This window comes from Leopardus geoffroyi, chromosome A2 (genome assembly GCF_018350155.1).
Source record: "Leopardus geoffroyi isolate Oge1 chromosome A2, O.geoffroyi_Oge1_pat1.0, whole genome shotgun sequence".
Taxonomy (NCBI): domain Eukaryota; kingdom Metazoa; phylum Chordata; class Mammalia; order Carnivora; family Felidae; genus Leopardus; species Leopardus geoffroyi.
In genome coordinates, this window is record NC_059331.1 from 25,180,833 (window position 1) to 25,197,358 (window position 16,526).

General features: G+C 47.6%; 2 protein-coding genes across 5 annotated transcripts in view; one reads left to right on the plus strand and one right to left on the minus strand.

The window, feature by feature from the left end:
- Positions 1-16,526, minus strand: part of ARHGEF3 (Rho guanine nucleotide exchange factor 3) — a 309,958-nt gene that overhangs the window by 269,510 nt on the left and 23,922 nt on the right. For all 4 annotated transcript variants that reach the window (XM_045493273.1, XM_045493267.1, XM_045493270.1 and 1 more), the window contains exon 2: positions 1,995-2,087. In XM_045493273.1, coding sequence (XP_045349229.1) covers positions 1,995-2,087 — 93 coding nt within the window. The remainder of the gene's footprint in view (positions 1-1,994; positions 2,088-16,526) is intronic.
- The window catches only part of SPATA12 (spermatogenesis associated 12), a 32,497-nt gene continuing 19,047 nt past the window's right edge, over positions 3,077-16,526 (plus strand). Inside the window, 1 exon segment of the mRNA XM_045491031.1 lies at positions 3,077-3,086. Within this exon segment, the coding sequence (XP_045346987.1) occupies positions 3,077-3,086 (10 nt within the window).

The window sequence follows — 16,526 nt, forward strand, 5'->3', positions numbered from 1 at the left end:
GGGTCTGTTTGCCATTACAAGTGAGGGCAATGCTAGGAGCTGGGGCTCCGTGGCAAGGTAGTTTTTGTGGTTTGGGTTGGTTTTGAATGAATTTTTGTCTTAATGTTGCTTAGTGGCCACAATGAAGGTAATAACACAACTTCCTATCTTACGGGGCCATGTGAGAATTAAATGAGCTATGTCAGCCCAGTGACCCACACAGAGCCTGACACATACCATAAACTCAGATGGTTGCCAATGATGATGGTGGTGACAGTGGGTGGTGGAAGGAGCCACCTGAAGTAGGAAAATCCAACCAAAGTCTCTTCAAAACCAGGAGTCAAAAGAGAAGCAGGTAATCCTGATACACTCCCCTGGAGAAGCATGCTTAGATACTTTTCAGAAGGGAAAACGAAGTGGTGCCCTCTTCTGGATGGGATCAGGGCTGCCCAGATGTCCTGGGCCTCAGGAGAGGTCACAAGACCCCTGTGAGTATAGGCTCTCCATGTGCCATTGGGAGATGAAACCAGGTAACAGAGATACCCAAGGAGATGAACTTCCCCAGAGAAGGGAGAGGAAATGACAACTATGGAGAGATACCATTGTTCACTCAACATACCAGCAAAAATAAAGGAGCATGAAGAGCTGAGGGGCAGTGGGAGGGCAGGCAAACAGGAAATCTGGCACCCTACTGACAAATGGTCTTTAGAGAATGACTTGGAAATCTTTAGTAAGATCTTAAATGTACACACAGGATGGCACGACAACTCCACTCCTCGGTCACCTCCTAAGAGAACTATCGACGCCTTTGTGCAGGAAGCACACACCAGAAAGTGCCCCCCAACACTGATATAAGGGCAAACAATGGGACCCACCTACCCACCACTCACAGGAACATGGCTCAATAAACAGTGGATTCTTATACCATGAATACACTATTCATTTTGTGATAGACAAAAACAAGGTAGGGGCACCTGGGTAGCTCAGTCAGTTGAGCATCCAACTCTTGATTTCAGCTCAGGCCATGATGTCACAGTGGTGGGATCGAGCCCCGTGTTGGGTTCTGTAGTGAGCGTGGAGCTCACTTGGGGTTCTCTCTCTCCTTTTCTCTCTGCCCTTCCCCTGCTTGTGCATGTGTGCGCACTCTCTCAAAAAACCAAAAACAAAAACAAAAAACAAAGTAGATTCTCATACACAGTCTTGAAAACATTTTAAGGCATATTATTGAATTTTTAAAAAACGTTACAAAATAGACCAACATGCATAGCATGACAACCTATATCAGAAAGGAAGGAAGGAAGGAAGGAAGGAAGGAAGGAAGGAAGGAAGGAAGGAAGGAAGGAAGAGAGAAAGAAAGAAAGAAAAGGAAGAAAGAAAAGAAAAAAGGAAGGAAGGAAAGAATGACTTTTTCTACGTATATAAGCACCTAGAAAAAGTTCTGGAAGGAAATGTACAAAAGGAGGTCACAGTAGTTACTTCTGGGAAAGGCAGGTGTGGGATGGGGAGGCTGGCAATGAAACCAGGCAGGGTGTGTCACCTATTTTTAACTAAGAAAAAATGTATCTATGCATCTCTTGGGCATTAAAATAACATTAAATGAATACATTTATTTTTTAAGGAGAAAAAGAGGAGGTAGAGAGAGAGAAAGACATAGCTGCCAAGAGCTAAGGGGCTGTCTTTGCCTCCCTCCAGGACTGGCCACCCACACATACAGATACAGCTCATCTGAGCAAGTGTCCATAGTTCTCAGAATCCAGTATTTAATTCTATACCTCATTAGTTCTATTTATACCAACTCTTCCTTCTGATTCTTAGAAGAATTCCCTCATACTTAACAAAGGTATCCTCCTCTGGTGTCAGAAATTGGAGATATGAAAAGGGGACACATGAAATTCTGCTATCTCCAATTCTTGATGGCCTCCACTGACTTATATAGACTTAGATGAAAGCCTACATTGCATTTAATTGGCGCCTGTGAGAATTTTTTAAATCTTAATTTTTAAAGATACTTTTACCTTTCTTTGTTTTCTTCCATCCCTCTGAAGACGCACTGATTCATTACTGTGGAACTGTCCATAGACACAGCATGGCCAGGCCAGGTCTTCTTTCTGAAAAAAACAAAACAACCCAATGTTTAGAACCTGGACATATTTCTGTTATAAATGCACAGAGAGTTGCATTAAATACATACAAGGGGGATATGTCAAAGGCTGCCCAGTATCCATTAAAATCCATTCTCCCTTTCTTCCATAGTTATTTGAGTTTTATCAGGGACTACATTTCCCAGCATCCTTGCAGGTAGGTGTGGCACTGAGTTCCCAATTCCATTGAGTTCCCAATGGAATCAGAGAGGAAAGGTGCCATTTCCCCATATAGGTCTTAAGACATGAGCATGCCTTATCCACCCTTCCCACTGGCTCCCACTGGCTAACTCAGCTCTGATTGTGCACATGATGACCATGCATTTGGAAATAATGGAGTGACAAGACAGAAGGCACCTAGGCCTATGATTGACTGCATGGAGCACGGTCAGCCTCTCACCTTCTAAGTACTACCTTAGTGAGAAATTTCTTTTTTTTTTTTTTTTTTTACATCATTGTTTTTTTTTATTCTATTTTTATGGCTAGTTAACGCTCATCCCAGTTGGCACTGAGTATTCCCTTTGGGGCCCTTCTGAGGGTGGGTTTGGTTATTTGGAGCTTACAACATGTTATGTCTATGGAGACAGGTGCTGCCAGACTATTTTGGTCACAATTTTGGTAAAACCACATGCAATTTAAGTAGTACTTAATCAGTGTTAGATGGATGAAGAGATGTTAATGAGCATGTAATACCTTCTAGTGTGAAGTCTGTCAAGAGCAGAGCATGTGGCCAGAATTAGGAACACTGGGATCCACAAGTGTGAGTTGTGAGCTTTGCTTCACAAAATGACGACTTGGAGTGGTAAAATATCCCAATGAACATGATAACCACATTTAAGGATTCAAGTCTATGTCCTTGGAAGCAACAGAAACTAAGAGAGACACAGGGATGAGACAGAGAGAGAACATTCCGATGGGTGGAGGATTCCGCCCACTCACTCTTCCACACCCTGAGCATGGCCCCAGGTGAGTCTGAGAGAGGACACTGAGGTTCCATCTCCAGCCTCAGGTACTGCATTCCTCGCCACGCAGGGGGAGTGGGTTTTGCATTAAGGCATATTCTCATTCTTCAGCATGGACCTGAACACAAACGTACTGCTTCACTTGGTGTCAGCCAAAGAAAGAAATGGTCATTAGTTCCAACACTAGAAGGACTCGCTGTGCACACCACATTGAAAGATGGCGTACCAGTCTCCAACCTTATGCCTCCCAGGGTTCAAGGTAATTTGGACATCTGTGATCTTCTGTGATCTTCCATGCTGATGCATCAGCTGTTTTGACTCTTGAGCAACAAATCTGCTTGGCCAAATCTCCCACCCAGCCTCCTGCATCTGCCACACCATGAGTCTGGCCTTTTCCCAGATCAAAGCACCATTAGTGGGGAGCCTAGCTGGCTCAGTCAGTGGAACGTGTAACTCTTGATCTCAGGGTTACAAGTGTGAGCCTCACACTGGGTGTAGAGATTACTTAAAAATAAAATCTTGAAGAAAAAAAAAAAGCCCTATTAGGATAAAAACTCTCAGATCCAGGTGAGCAGGACCAGATACCTTGGACTCTGGCACCCCAAGGCATTGGAAAGAGTCAGTGTGGGGGGAAAGCCACAGTCTCCAATGCTGCTCTTTTATGTAACTTACAAAGAGCACACCATGAGATATTTTTAGCATCTGGATCCCTGTCTGGGACCACTGCTCTGGCTTCCATCAGAGCTAACTTCATCAGCTAAGGCATGTGCATTACAGAGGGGCCCGGAATAAGGCAAGAGGGAAGATGTGGATCCTGGAATGAGGAGAGATGGAAGGGTAGTGAGACATAGGCTCAGAGACTCAGAGGGGCCACCACATCCCCACGATCCCCACCATGAAGGGAGAGGGAAGAAAGCAAGAATGCCACACCAGGGTCGCCTCTGCCGCTGTGAACACCTCGGTCCACCTCAGTTCAGCCTGGAAGCCACGTCTACTCAGTGTACAAGCCATTCCACAGCCCAGTAAGTGCTGCAAGGGGGGTTAACACCTACATCCTCAAATTATGCCAACTCTCCTCAAAGCCACGTTTCCCAAGCAGCTGTGAGAGGTCAGAGCCTGCCTTCAAAGGGACCACGAGCTAGCTCTGGGTCAGAGTTTCAGGTTTTCCCTCCTGGTATTGGAGAAAGCATTCTGTAGACAACCATTGATAAACCATCACCCTTCTGTCTGTGGCTAAGGGCAGAGACTGGGAGCACCTGACTGTACCCTAGCACTGAGGGGTGCCCAAGGCCAGGCACTGTCTTGAATTATTTCATCAATTTCTCATATCAGTCCTAGGAGGCAGATACTGCCTCACTTAACAAATCAGAGACTGGGCACAAAGAAATTAAGATTTGGCCAAATGCCATACAAATAGCAAATAAAATTGAGACTTGAACCAAGCATTTGATCTGGGAGCCTGTGCCCCTAATCAGTGTATTATAATGTGCATGATAAAGCTCATTAATGGCTGAATGAATGAATGAGCAAATGATGAATGGTTTCAAAAGCAGTTTCAAAAAGGGGGGGGGGTGGGTACTGTGGGAGACGGTGTCTCTATAAAGCCCTAGAAGGGTGGACCATGAGCCTGACACCCCCCATCCTGGATGCCAACCAAGCGTGTGATAGTCTCAGATCCCCACCCTCCCAAGACAGCCACTTAGCCCCATGAACACTCTGAACCCAGGGTTGCCAACTTCTATAAAAGAAATTTATATGCTTAATACCACCATCCCCAATAACCACAGCTACCTGTGATTCAGCACCTGTGTGCAGGCAGTAAACTCAGGGCTCAAACACAGAATCTTCTCATCCATCCGTGGCCCCACAGGGTAGGTAGGACCATGCCCATTTTATAGATGGCAAAACTGGAGCTCTGAGAGGTTGTGGCCTAAAGTCATAGGGCTTACAATGAAGGCAGTTTTCAAATCTGAGCAGTTGGCTGAACAGCACAGGCTTTCTGCCTCTACATGACACTCCCCACTCAGCTTGGTTAATCAAAAAGTTACAAAGATAAGTGGTGTCCTAACTCTTAAGCTAGAAAGCTCTGTATTTTTTAAAAAAGATATTAGTTTTAAGTAATCTCTACACCCAACATGGGGCTCAAACTCAAGACCCCGAGATCAAGAGTCGCATGCTCTTCTGACTGAGCCAGCCTGGAAAGTTCTATATTCGCCTAAAGTTATTCACTATTTCCCATCCAAGTCACTTCCATGGGAGATGAATTCTACTTCTTCCCAGCTAGAAACTCAGGCACTTGCCACTTCCTCATCCCTCTCCTCAGCTGTCTGGAGCAGCACTGACCAGCACCAACCTCCTGCAAGCCCAACTGTATCCCTGAGACACTGAGCCCCGCTAATTTTTCACTGAAAAACCTCTCTCCTCAGGAGGCACTAAGTGTTGGTGAGGATTGAAAGCAACCAGAGCTCTCACTCTTGCTGTTGGTAGGAGCACAAATGGGTCCAACCACTTTTGAGGACTGCGGCAATCCTTGCATTTCCTCCTAGGTACATACGTGCACCAAGAGGTTTTCTAGAATGTTCTCAGTAGCATTATGTATAACAACCCTCTATTAGTTTCCTATTGCTGTTGTAACAAATTACCACAAACTTAGTGACATAGAACAACACAGATTTATCATCTTATAGTTCTGGAGGTAAGAAAAATGGGTCTAAAGTGAGTCAGCAGGGCTGTATTCCTCCTGGAAGCTCTAGAGGACAATCCATTCCTTGCCTTTTCCAGCTTCTGGAAACCACCCGCATTCCTCAGCTCATGGCCCCTTCCTCCATTTCAGAGACAGCAATGTAGTATCTTCAAATCTCTTCTCTCACCTCTGCTTCCACTTTCACATCTCAATCTCTGAAGTGGACTTTCCTGCTTCCCTCTTGTAAGGATCCTTGTTACAATGGTCCCACCCAAATGATTCAGGATCATCCCTATGTCATGACCCTTGACTTACATTTGCTAAGTCCCTTTGCCATGTAGGGTAACTCAGTCTCAGGTATTACCAGTGAACAGTACCTATGACCAGGGATTAGGTCATGGACATCTTTCAAGGGGCCTACCTCAAGCCCCAAAACAGAAGCGACACCCGTGCTCCTCATCAGTAGAATGAATGAAATAAATGGTGGTAATTCGCAGCAATGAGAACAGATGAGCTACAACTATTTGTAGCAACAAGAATGGCTCTTCACGAGAAGATTCTGAGCCAAAGACACCAAACACAAGAGTGTCTGCCATATGAGTCTGTCTGCAGAAATCCCAGAACCAGGTAAATCTATCCCATGCTGTCAGAAGTCAGGATGGTGGTTGTAGTGGGGGAGCAGTGGCTGGAAGAGAGTATGAGGAGGTTTTTGGGGTGCTGGCAAAGGTTGTTTCTTAATCTAGGTGCTGATTACACACGTGTGTTCAGTTTGTGAAAATCCATCAAGCTACAGTTATGATCTATGATCTATGCCCTTTTTTGCTGGCATGTTATGCTTTAATAACAAGTTTTGAGAATTTTATAACAACTAATTGTGCCTATTTAAAGTTTCCCCCCACCCCACCCAAGTTCTCAGTAAACCTCTCAACAAATAAGGTTGCTGCAAGTTTGGTTTTCTATCAATTAACATAGCGATGCACCCTACAATTTGCATCCTACAATTTCAGGTCAATAGTTATGAAAATACAATAAAGGCATTTATAACTAAGAAAGAGGAGGAGGAAAAGAAACTAGCTTCTCTGCCTCTCTCACCCCATTTCCACTCCACAGGGACATGTCAAATTTTACCTCTGGATGAAGCAGATCCCAGCTGGCCCCCTAAACACTCCCTACCCTGACAATTGCTGCCCACCAGACTGGCTGGAATGTTTCCCTGCCACCTGCCACATGCTCCTTCCTCTGTCTCTCCTCACTCCTTCACCCATGTGACATGACCACGGGGAGCCCCATCTCCTCCTAGGAGCTCCCCCCAGCTTCTGTAGGAGTTGTAATACAAACCACACCATTTGGACTTAATTGCTATTGCCATAAATTAACTGTTAATAGGACCAAGTGCCTTAATCTAATCTCCCCCCAAAAGACTGCAAACTCAAGAGAAATCAGGTCTTGTCTATTCAATTTTTGTTGTATGTGAACTTCTTATGCTAACTAAGAACTACTACCAATATTAACAGCCTTTATCGAGCACCTACTTCACATCACGTTCAGTGCTCCTAATGCATCATTTCCTCTTCTCCCACCCAGGGAAGTGGGTGCTATCAGTATCCCTCTTTTGAATAAGAGGAAACTGAGGCACAAAAAGACTAGTTAACTTGCTAAAGGTCCCAAAGCTCATCACAGGAAGGATGGGATTTGAATCCATGCAATCTGATTCCAGAGCCCATGCTTTTGACCCAGACCCTACTCTGCTTCCCTAATGCCCAACCCAAAGCCAGGGTTAGGCATATTATTGGTGTTTAATAAACACCACTATGACATATTTGACCACACACACACACACACACACACACACACACACACACACACACATTAAGGGGAAAAAAAAACCCTCCCCAGGACACAAATAACAAATCAAGACTCTTCACCAAATAAGATCTTTTCAGCCTCAGATCTCAAAAAAGGCACAGCCTCTGGAGAGATCTGCAAAAGTTCTGCATATTCCTTGGTCTGTATCATGCCTGGCATTCAGGGGGCTTTATAAACATTTATCAGTAAACAATAGCCAGAGTTTGTCCTCCAGGCTTTTATCAAAATAGGGAGAGAGCTGGATACATTTATTTTTTTGCTTGCCAATCTCAGGGTCAAAGCCAACGTCAGAGCTGAAGGCTGATTGGACAACTCGGTCTGTGACCACAAGGTCCCAAGCCACCTGCCCCAGATGACCTCATTTCCTCGACAGCCAAGAATTGTGACCCAGAGGCCTTGGCTGGTAACAAGGCCACCACCCCAGAGGGCTGCTGAAGCCACTAACCTGAACCAGAGATAATGACACCAGCAGCCCTGCTGTCCCTGGAATATGATGTGGTGTGTGGCTCCAGCCCAAGTGCTCCCTCCCCTTGAGGCCCGCCCCACGGTCAGGTACCAAGCAGTGCTCTGGCCGGCGTGGACACAGCAGTGCACCGGTCCCAGCCATTCCCCCTCAGCTTTGCACAGATCAGTTCCGGCGTCCGTGTGGGTACAAGAGAAAGGGCCTGTGCCCAGGAGCGTGCCGAAGACTGAGAAGACATTATTTTTAAATGGCTGCCTCTGAGGAGGAAAAGGAGACTGGCTAGAGGTCAAGGCAGGCTTTAGTTACACCTGTACCACTAGCATTTTTACAGGAACAACAACAACAACAAAGTGTTTATGTATTTGGGGGCTTATTAAAATTGTCTCAAAGTTTCTTGAAAAAAAAAACTGAGGGGCTCCTCGGTGACTCAGTTGGGTAAGCATCCGACTTCAGCTCAGGTCATGATCTCACAGCTTGTGAGTTCGAGCCCCATGGTGGGCTGTGTGCTGATAGCTCAGAGCCTGGAGCCTGCTTTGGATTCTGTGTCTCCCTCTCTCTCCCCCTCCACCACTCACGCTCTGTCTCTCTCTGTCTCAAAAATAAACATTAAAAAATGTTTTAATAAAAAATAATAAAATTGGGGCGCCTGGGTGGCGCAGTCGGTTAAGCGTCCGACTTCAGCCAGGTCACGATCTCGCGGTCCGTGAGTTCGAGCCCCGCGTCAGGCTCTGGGCTGATGGCTCAGAGCCTGGAGCCTGTTTCTGATTCTGTGTCTCCCTCTCTCTCTCTGCCCCTCCCCCGTTCATGCTCTGTCTCTCTCTGTCCCAAAAATAAATAAACGTTGAAAAAAAAATTAAAAATAAATAAATAAATAAATAAATAAAATAAAATAAAATAAAACACTGATGATTGCAGTACAATGTGACCATGCAGTAATGGAGAGACATATGGTTACAAGGTGATCAGCACCTACATCAGCCTGAGGGAATCCTGGAAGGCTTCTCAGAGGAGGCACTGCCGGGGCTGAGTTTTGAAGGAGGAATAAAAGCTTGCCATGTCAACAATCCAGGGTTGCTCTGGATAAAGGGTACAGAGTACATAATGGCAAGGAGGAAACAGAGGCCCAAGAGTGAGAAGAGGGTAGAAGGAAGTAGGAGAAAGGCTAGAACACCACGGCATCTCAGGCATCTCATCTTGGAGCGTTGTGCACTGCCAGGTTCAATGACATAATCTATGCTGAGGGTTCAGCCAAGAAGAGGTACTCATGAGTGGTTGGCGTTATCTACCGTTGTTTGTATTCCTATTGCATCCTTCCTGGAAGCAGACTCTGTGGACATCATCAGGGGGTTGTTGGGGCAAGAATTTGGAAATGAGGTCCCCACAACCAATTTCTGAAAGACACTTTGTAAACTCAACCACTCATGTGCCCTTGGGTTTTCCTAGAGCCTCCTAGTGCCTCGCCAGTGTTCCCTCCTCACTCCTCCCGCATCCAAAGCCCATCCATATGTGTGCACATGTCTCCCCAACTGCACCGGGTTTCGTGACACCCCAACCATGAGCACAGTAGCAAGGACAATAGTTGTTGAACAAATTAACAAATTCAGCTAACTGCACTTCTCCATACTAGTGAAAGATGATGAGAACCCGACACAGAATCTGGACATCATGGATGCCATCACCACACAGCTGAAGAAATTATCTTGGGGTGATGGCCACCCCAGAATCACAGAAAAATGAGGTTCCGAGAGGAAAAACCCCATAGTACCCACCCAAGCCCTTAAGTCACCCTATCGAAGGAAGATACATCCTGGGGACCCAAGAATTCAGGTGCCATATCCCTAGATAGTCAAGGTGCCCCAGTGATGAAATGGATATAACAGGCTAATACCATTTTCATGCTTGCTCCAACAAGTATTTTGGACTCCATTCTTGCTGTCTTGCCAGGCAGCCTTTGGGTTAGGCAACTGACTCTCCACATGGCTTAATTACATGGAGAGGCAGAGCTGCGGGTGCCACAGAGGCAGATGATAGTTCCTGTCTAGGTCAAGGCTGCCAGTGTGGGCATGACAAGCTTGCTTGGGGAGGGACGGACAGAAGGTGAGGTCAGTCCTCTGGGCTTCATCACAAATCTCCAGTCTCCCCAGTGTGAGATCACATCCCAGGGTCTAGAACGAGGGTTCAGTGGGGATACTACCAGTGGTCAAGTCCTGTCCAGGCTGCCTGTCCTTAGACAAAAGGTGTTCTGATTTCAAACAAGACGTCTCCTCTTCTATATGATTCTTATGTGGGGTAAGTTCTCATACCGTAAACAGTTCCAATGCAACAAAAGAAAGTTTTAAAAACTTCATACAAAACACCTGTTACCTGCCAGCCTCTCTCTAGGTCTCTCCAGTAATGTCTTTAGTGGACACTTGGTACATTTTTATTGATGGACAGAGAGCATACTTACCCATTCACAGAGGACCCAAACGTAGAAGGGATAAGACATGGTAGTCAGAGCAGTTGGGGTCTCCCGTCTGTGCTGCCTGCTGTAAGATAGACACTGCCCAAGCAGAGCCCATCTGATGGAGGGCATACAGGCTACCCAGGGGTCACCATGGTCCTCACTGTCCTCCTCCTCATCACCACAGGCAACAGTGGTCTCCCTACATGCCAGGTATCCCATGGAGGGCTTCAAATGCTCTGATTACACTTCACTCTCTCAGCAATGTTGTAAGGCAGGGGCTCTCATCCCCTTCTCACAGATGAGGAAACGGACGCACAGAGGGGCTTAAGTGGCTTGCAGGCTCACAGAGCTAGTGAGTGGAAGGAAGAACCAGCGCATAGGCACACTGTCCCTCCTCCCTCAGACAGAGCTCCAAAAAAGGAGATGACAGTCATATAAAATGGCCCCAGAGAAGGCCTCGTGGCAATTTTCCCAGTTGGGGATAAAACTGGATTCCTTGAGCAGTGAACGATTTTCTGACCTGTTCCTTCGCCAACCAGGGCATTTGTGAAAATGAACTTCATAGAACTGACATACATCACACTCACTCACTCAGCTTGGGGATGGTAGTCTGGTTTGCCTTGTCATCGCTCATTACCTGCAAGGACAAATGCTTAAGTACAGCACACCACATGGCCAAAGAGTGCTTTAAAACACTTTCAAAGTGGTACCTGGATGACTCAGTCAGTTAAGCATCCAACTTTGGCTCAGGTCATAATCTCGTGGTTCATGAGTTCGAGCCCCACATCGGGCTCTCTGCTGTCAGAGTGGAGCCCACTTCAGATCCTCTGCCTTCTTCTCTCTCTGCCCCTCCCAACTCATGCTCTCTCAAAAATAAATAAAGCTTTTTTAAAAAAACACCGGCAAAAAAGGTGAGCTCTCTTTTTATTATTTATTTTAGAAGGAGAGAGGGTGAAGGCAGGGGAGAGGGGCAGAGGGGGAGAGAGAGAATCTCAGGCAGGTTCCAAGCTCAGCGTGGAGCCCAGTGCGGGCTCAATCCCACAACCGTGGGATCATGACCTGAGCTGAGATCAAGAGTCAGACATTCAACTGACTGAGCCGCTGAGGTGCTCCAAGGTGATAATGTTTCATAAAATTGCATGTAGCTATCCACTTGGAGACAATTTAAGATTCATGGGAATCTATGGGGCTTTAATATAGGGGAGGAAATGACCAAGACCTATCAAGGACCTACTCTATACCCACATTAAGTCACAAGAGATCCGCATGAGATGCACCGTGGTACCCACACTTTGCAGAGCAGGAAACGAACTGCAGCTTAAGCAGCTTGGGTCAAGCTCCAGCAGCTGGAACACGACAGCAGGGACTGAACAGCTGGGTCTGTCTGACTCCTGGTTCCAGGTCTCCACACTTCCAATACCCCATAGGCTCTGGCACCTGAGTAAATACGCAGCCTGACTCCCTTCTACAATCAAACTCTCTGCCTAAATCTTAGCCGCATCTCTGTGCTCTGACCCCAAGTGTCAGCTGAGAAAGACTCCGCAAAGGAAAGGAGCTATTACAGCCTTCTGACCCTACAGGGGAAATTCTGAAGTTAGGGGAAAAATCTGTCAGAGTCTAAAATGTCCCTGGAAAGCCCCTCAGGAAGGTGCATATGGGAGAGGGGCTCCAGCCGGCCGAGAGCTAGAGGTGGCAGCTGTGTGTTCAAATGCACTCCAGATAGAGTCTGTGGTCAGGACAGACTCATACATGGGGCTGTCCCACACTAGCCTTCCACCCCACAGGAAGTGGGGCCAGCTTGGGGGACCCTCCAGAACACACACTCACCTCAGTGCAACAGCAGGACTAAACAGTTGTTGCTTTTTTCTAAGAGCTTCTAGTTTAGTTCCCATAAGTTAAGCACAAGAGAGATATGATTCCATGGTACCATAATTCCACGATAACATGATCTTCCATTTATTTTTTATTTTTTTATTTAAAAATTTTTTTTAATGTTTTATTTATTTTTGAGACAGAGAGAGACAGAGCATGAGCAGGGAAGGAGCAGAGAGAGAGGGAGACAGAATCCAAAGCAGTCTCCAGGCTCCAAGCTGTCAGCACAGAACCCGACGCGGGGCTCGAACTCACAAACTACGAGATCACGACCTGAGGCAAAGTCGGGACGCCCAACCGACTGAGCCACCCAGGCGCCCCTGATCTTCCATTTAGTACTGGAACATCTTACGTGGCAAATTATAAACACATTCACAACACAGATAACAACTGAGGCCTTGGGTTCTGAAGTTAAGACGATTGGGACTGTAATTTGACTTCTACCACTTAGCAGCTATGAGAGCTTGGAAAGGACTCCTGTGCCTCAGTTTCCCCAAGTAAAAGAGGGGTCATAATGGTATCTACCTCCTGAGGCTTCTGTAGGAATTCAATGAAACGGTGTAAGTGAAGAGCCCGGCACAAGGCTTCACAAAGGTTAGTGTGCCCTCCCACTTGACAAAAAAACAAAAAGACAAGACAGCAGAAAGACTCGAGGAAAAGTTAACTTTTCAGAGGTCCCATGGTGAGTAAGCTCCAGAGTGCACGTCACAGTCAGTGCTGCGGGTCTTGGGAGGCTGGGTGTATGAGAGGAGACCTGGCTGGGATGAAGTGGCCCAGGCATCTAGGTTTAAGAGCCCAGGGAACAGAACCTGAAGCTTCAGGAGGATAGAATGAAGCAGGGGAGAGCCTTTTCTACACAATACAAAAAAACACCTGGTGAAGATCCATTCCAGACCCACCTAGAAGGCAAGACTATACAGGCACAGAGATCTCAGGCAGCAGTAAACTGCCACCTCAGTCACAGTAATAAAGAAGATAGTGACTTGAGTGACAGTCACCCTAGATAAGCTTTGGAGCGTTCCCCCCTTCCTGCTAGCCCAGAGAGTCAGCCCACCCAGCCCCCTCCTCCCTGACCCCCAGGCTTTGCCAGATCCCCCTCTAGGATTCCAGATTCCTACGTCTCCAAGAGTTGCACACACCCACAACGCGCACAAGAAATGACAGCAAAAGTAATGAGTAATCTGGAGCCATGTCAGCCAAGTCGCATGTCCGACACTGGCCTGGTTCTGCTGGCTGCTGAACATTCACTTACTGCCGAGAATGAGCCGGGGAGGCCCCTCTGACGCCACAGCGGGGCCTCTATTACATGCCAGCCTTGCACAGGTCAAGAGCAAGACTGCACCTTCCACAAAACCCAACCGGAGATTTGCAGACAGCAGGGAGACAGGAGTGAAGGAGGCCCCTTCCACTTGGTGATAATCATTCCCCTGTGTCCAGGGAGGAGCGGACAACGCAAAGGGGCAGATGCTTCCGGAGGCGAAGCCTGGCATTCGGGCCCTGTGAGTGACAACAGCTGTTCCCCATCACTCCCCTTCCAAGAGGCTGGCAGGGAGCATGAGACCACAACCCAAAGCAAATTTGGAGGCACCGGTCCCCAAGTTGTTGGGACATCAACTGTAATAAAGACACTTGCCCTTGTGTAAGTTTTGGTGGCAGCAGAGGGACACTTGAGTTCAAAACAGCAGGACGTTTTAATTCCTGCTAATGGTAGGAGGGGAGGAGCTGCTGCCACTCCCCAGAAACCCCACCTGGTGACCTGGCACCAACTTCATCCAGCAGGCAGGATGTGCCAGGGCATGTGGCTGAGGACAAGGGCCTTGAGTTTCCATGAGAGAGTCACAGGATGTCAGAGCCAGGAGGACCCACAGCCCTCAGAACCCACAGGTGTCTTGATGCGGCAAAGCACAGAATCATCCATGTGTAGAGACATACTTGGCCCAAGCTTAGCCCTTCTGAATCAATCACCAAGGCTGGGCCCGGGAATCTGCACTTTAAAGGCCCCTCTCAGGTGACTCTGAGGCAGCCAGCCCAGCCCAGGGTTGCTCTGGAAACAGAATCAGTCCCGCCTGCTGGTTTATCTGGGGGAGATCACAGCCATATCGTGGATACTTCAGCCATTCATGCATTCGTGATTCTAGGACCATTTACCCACAGTTGCCCATGTGACTAGCTCTGAGAAGACACAGTTCCTGCTATTCATAAAGTAGCTGGGTTCACCTGGGGAAATTCTCAAAAATGCAGACGTCCAGGCTCCACCACCTGTGATTTGGATTCTGAGGGCCTCACAATCCAGTGGGAAAACCAAAGCAAGGCCTGAAAGGGAGAGGAATCTGGAAACTGATGGCTAGGCAGGTAGTTCTGACCGAGGGGCTAGGCTTCGGGTGGCTTCAAGGCACAAGGGAGGGAAGATGTTATCCAGCATCCACTACACGCCAACCCCTTGACCACTGGCAATATTCACCGCAGCCCTGCAAGAGGACTGTCTTAATCCCCATGGTCCAGATGGCAGCACAGGGCTCAGAGCAGGTGAAACGGCCTGTCTGAAGTCCTGGTGCCAGCAAGCCTGGGATTTGAACCCCAAAAGCCAGAGCACTTGCTCTTTTCACTACCATTCCCTCCTCCTCCCAAGTCCCAGCCTCAGGGAAGGACACGGCTGTCCACCCACACTGTGGATCCAGAGACCTGAGAGGTGTCCTTGACCCTTCTCTCTTGTTACTCCTTATGTACAATCAGGCCTGGCCCACTGTCCTCCACCTCCTTCTCTTGAATTCAACGTCTAGTACCACTAACCGAGTCCATGATGACCTGTGGTATTTAAAATACAAGCCCAGTCAGCCAAGTCACTCCTTGGCTTAATCCTCTGCAAGGCCTCCTCACAGGCCTGAAGTTACAAATCCTTCCCCCAGGTTTGCTGCAGGGCCTTCCAGAGTATCCCCTCCGTTCCCCTCGCTCTAGCTCCTTCAGCTCAGAGGCCTTTAGCAACCTCCCAGGAACACCAGATAGGTCCCCAGCTTCCTTCAGAAGGCAAGGCCACAGAGCAGGGGTAGCTCTGTCCATGGCTGAGCCCCTGGGGACACAGTAGGGGTGTGTGTGGTGGGGATAGAGGGTGGTTGTTGACCGGCCACGGGATTTTGCAGCTGGTCTGAGGCCCAGGTATGGTGGTGGCAGAGAAGCCATGGAGTCAGAGACTGGGCAGATAGGCCAGGGCCAGACTGGGACAGGAAGGCTGCGAACACCACAGAAAGGAGCTAGGACATAAGCCTGGGGGCAGCCGAAGAGGCTCTTGGAAGCAGGGGGGTAATGTGACCAAATTCACCTGTACACACTATTGGTAGAATTACTTCCTCTCATCTCTTTGAAAGGCATTTTGCCGATAACCACCAAAATTTAAAATCTGCATGCCCTACTGATCCAGTAATTCCAAGTCTATCAAGGATACTCACTGTAGGATCCTTCTATATTGGCAAAAAAGAAACAGTGACCTGACCAGCGAACTAGAGAATAAACTATAGCAGGCAAGTCCACAGTCCCTCTTCCCACCTTGGAGCTGGATGTGCTTCAGAATCCATAATGTTTGCACATTAGAAAAGTAATACAAAGTGTATACACTATGTTCTGTAAGAAACCAGCAGGGTGAGGTGCGACATCCATAGTCAAATCCATAAGTACATCTGCAGGTGTACATGTGACTATTCTGCCACATACTATAAATAGCCTCCTATTAACTCAGGTCAGGTTTGCTCATCAAATGAGTTTGCACTAAACTTTTTTAAAGGCATGCAGTTTTGCGGGGGGTGAGGGGGGGGTGTTTTTTTGTTGTCATTTGTTTAAGTAGGCTTGAACTTACAACCCTGAGATCAAGACTTAAGCTGAGATCAAGAGTCAGACCCTTAACTGACCGAGCCAGCCAGGTGTCCCAAAAGGCATGCAGTTTTTTGATGCTTATACTGTTCCAACCAGCCAGCCCGTGGAACTGGAAATGAAGCATGGCCTTCTCCTGTCAGAAGGACACCTGCAAGAGCACCCAATCCCAGAGCCAGAGACCCTCTGGAGCAGATACCATGCCCCAGGGGCACGGAGGGCCATTCACACACCATGCCCCAGGGGCACCGAG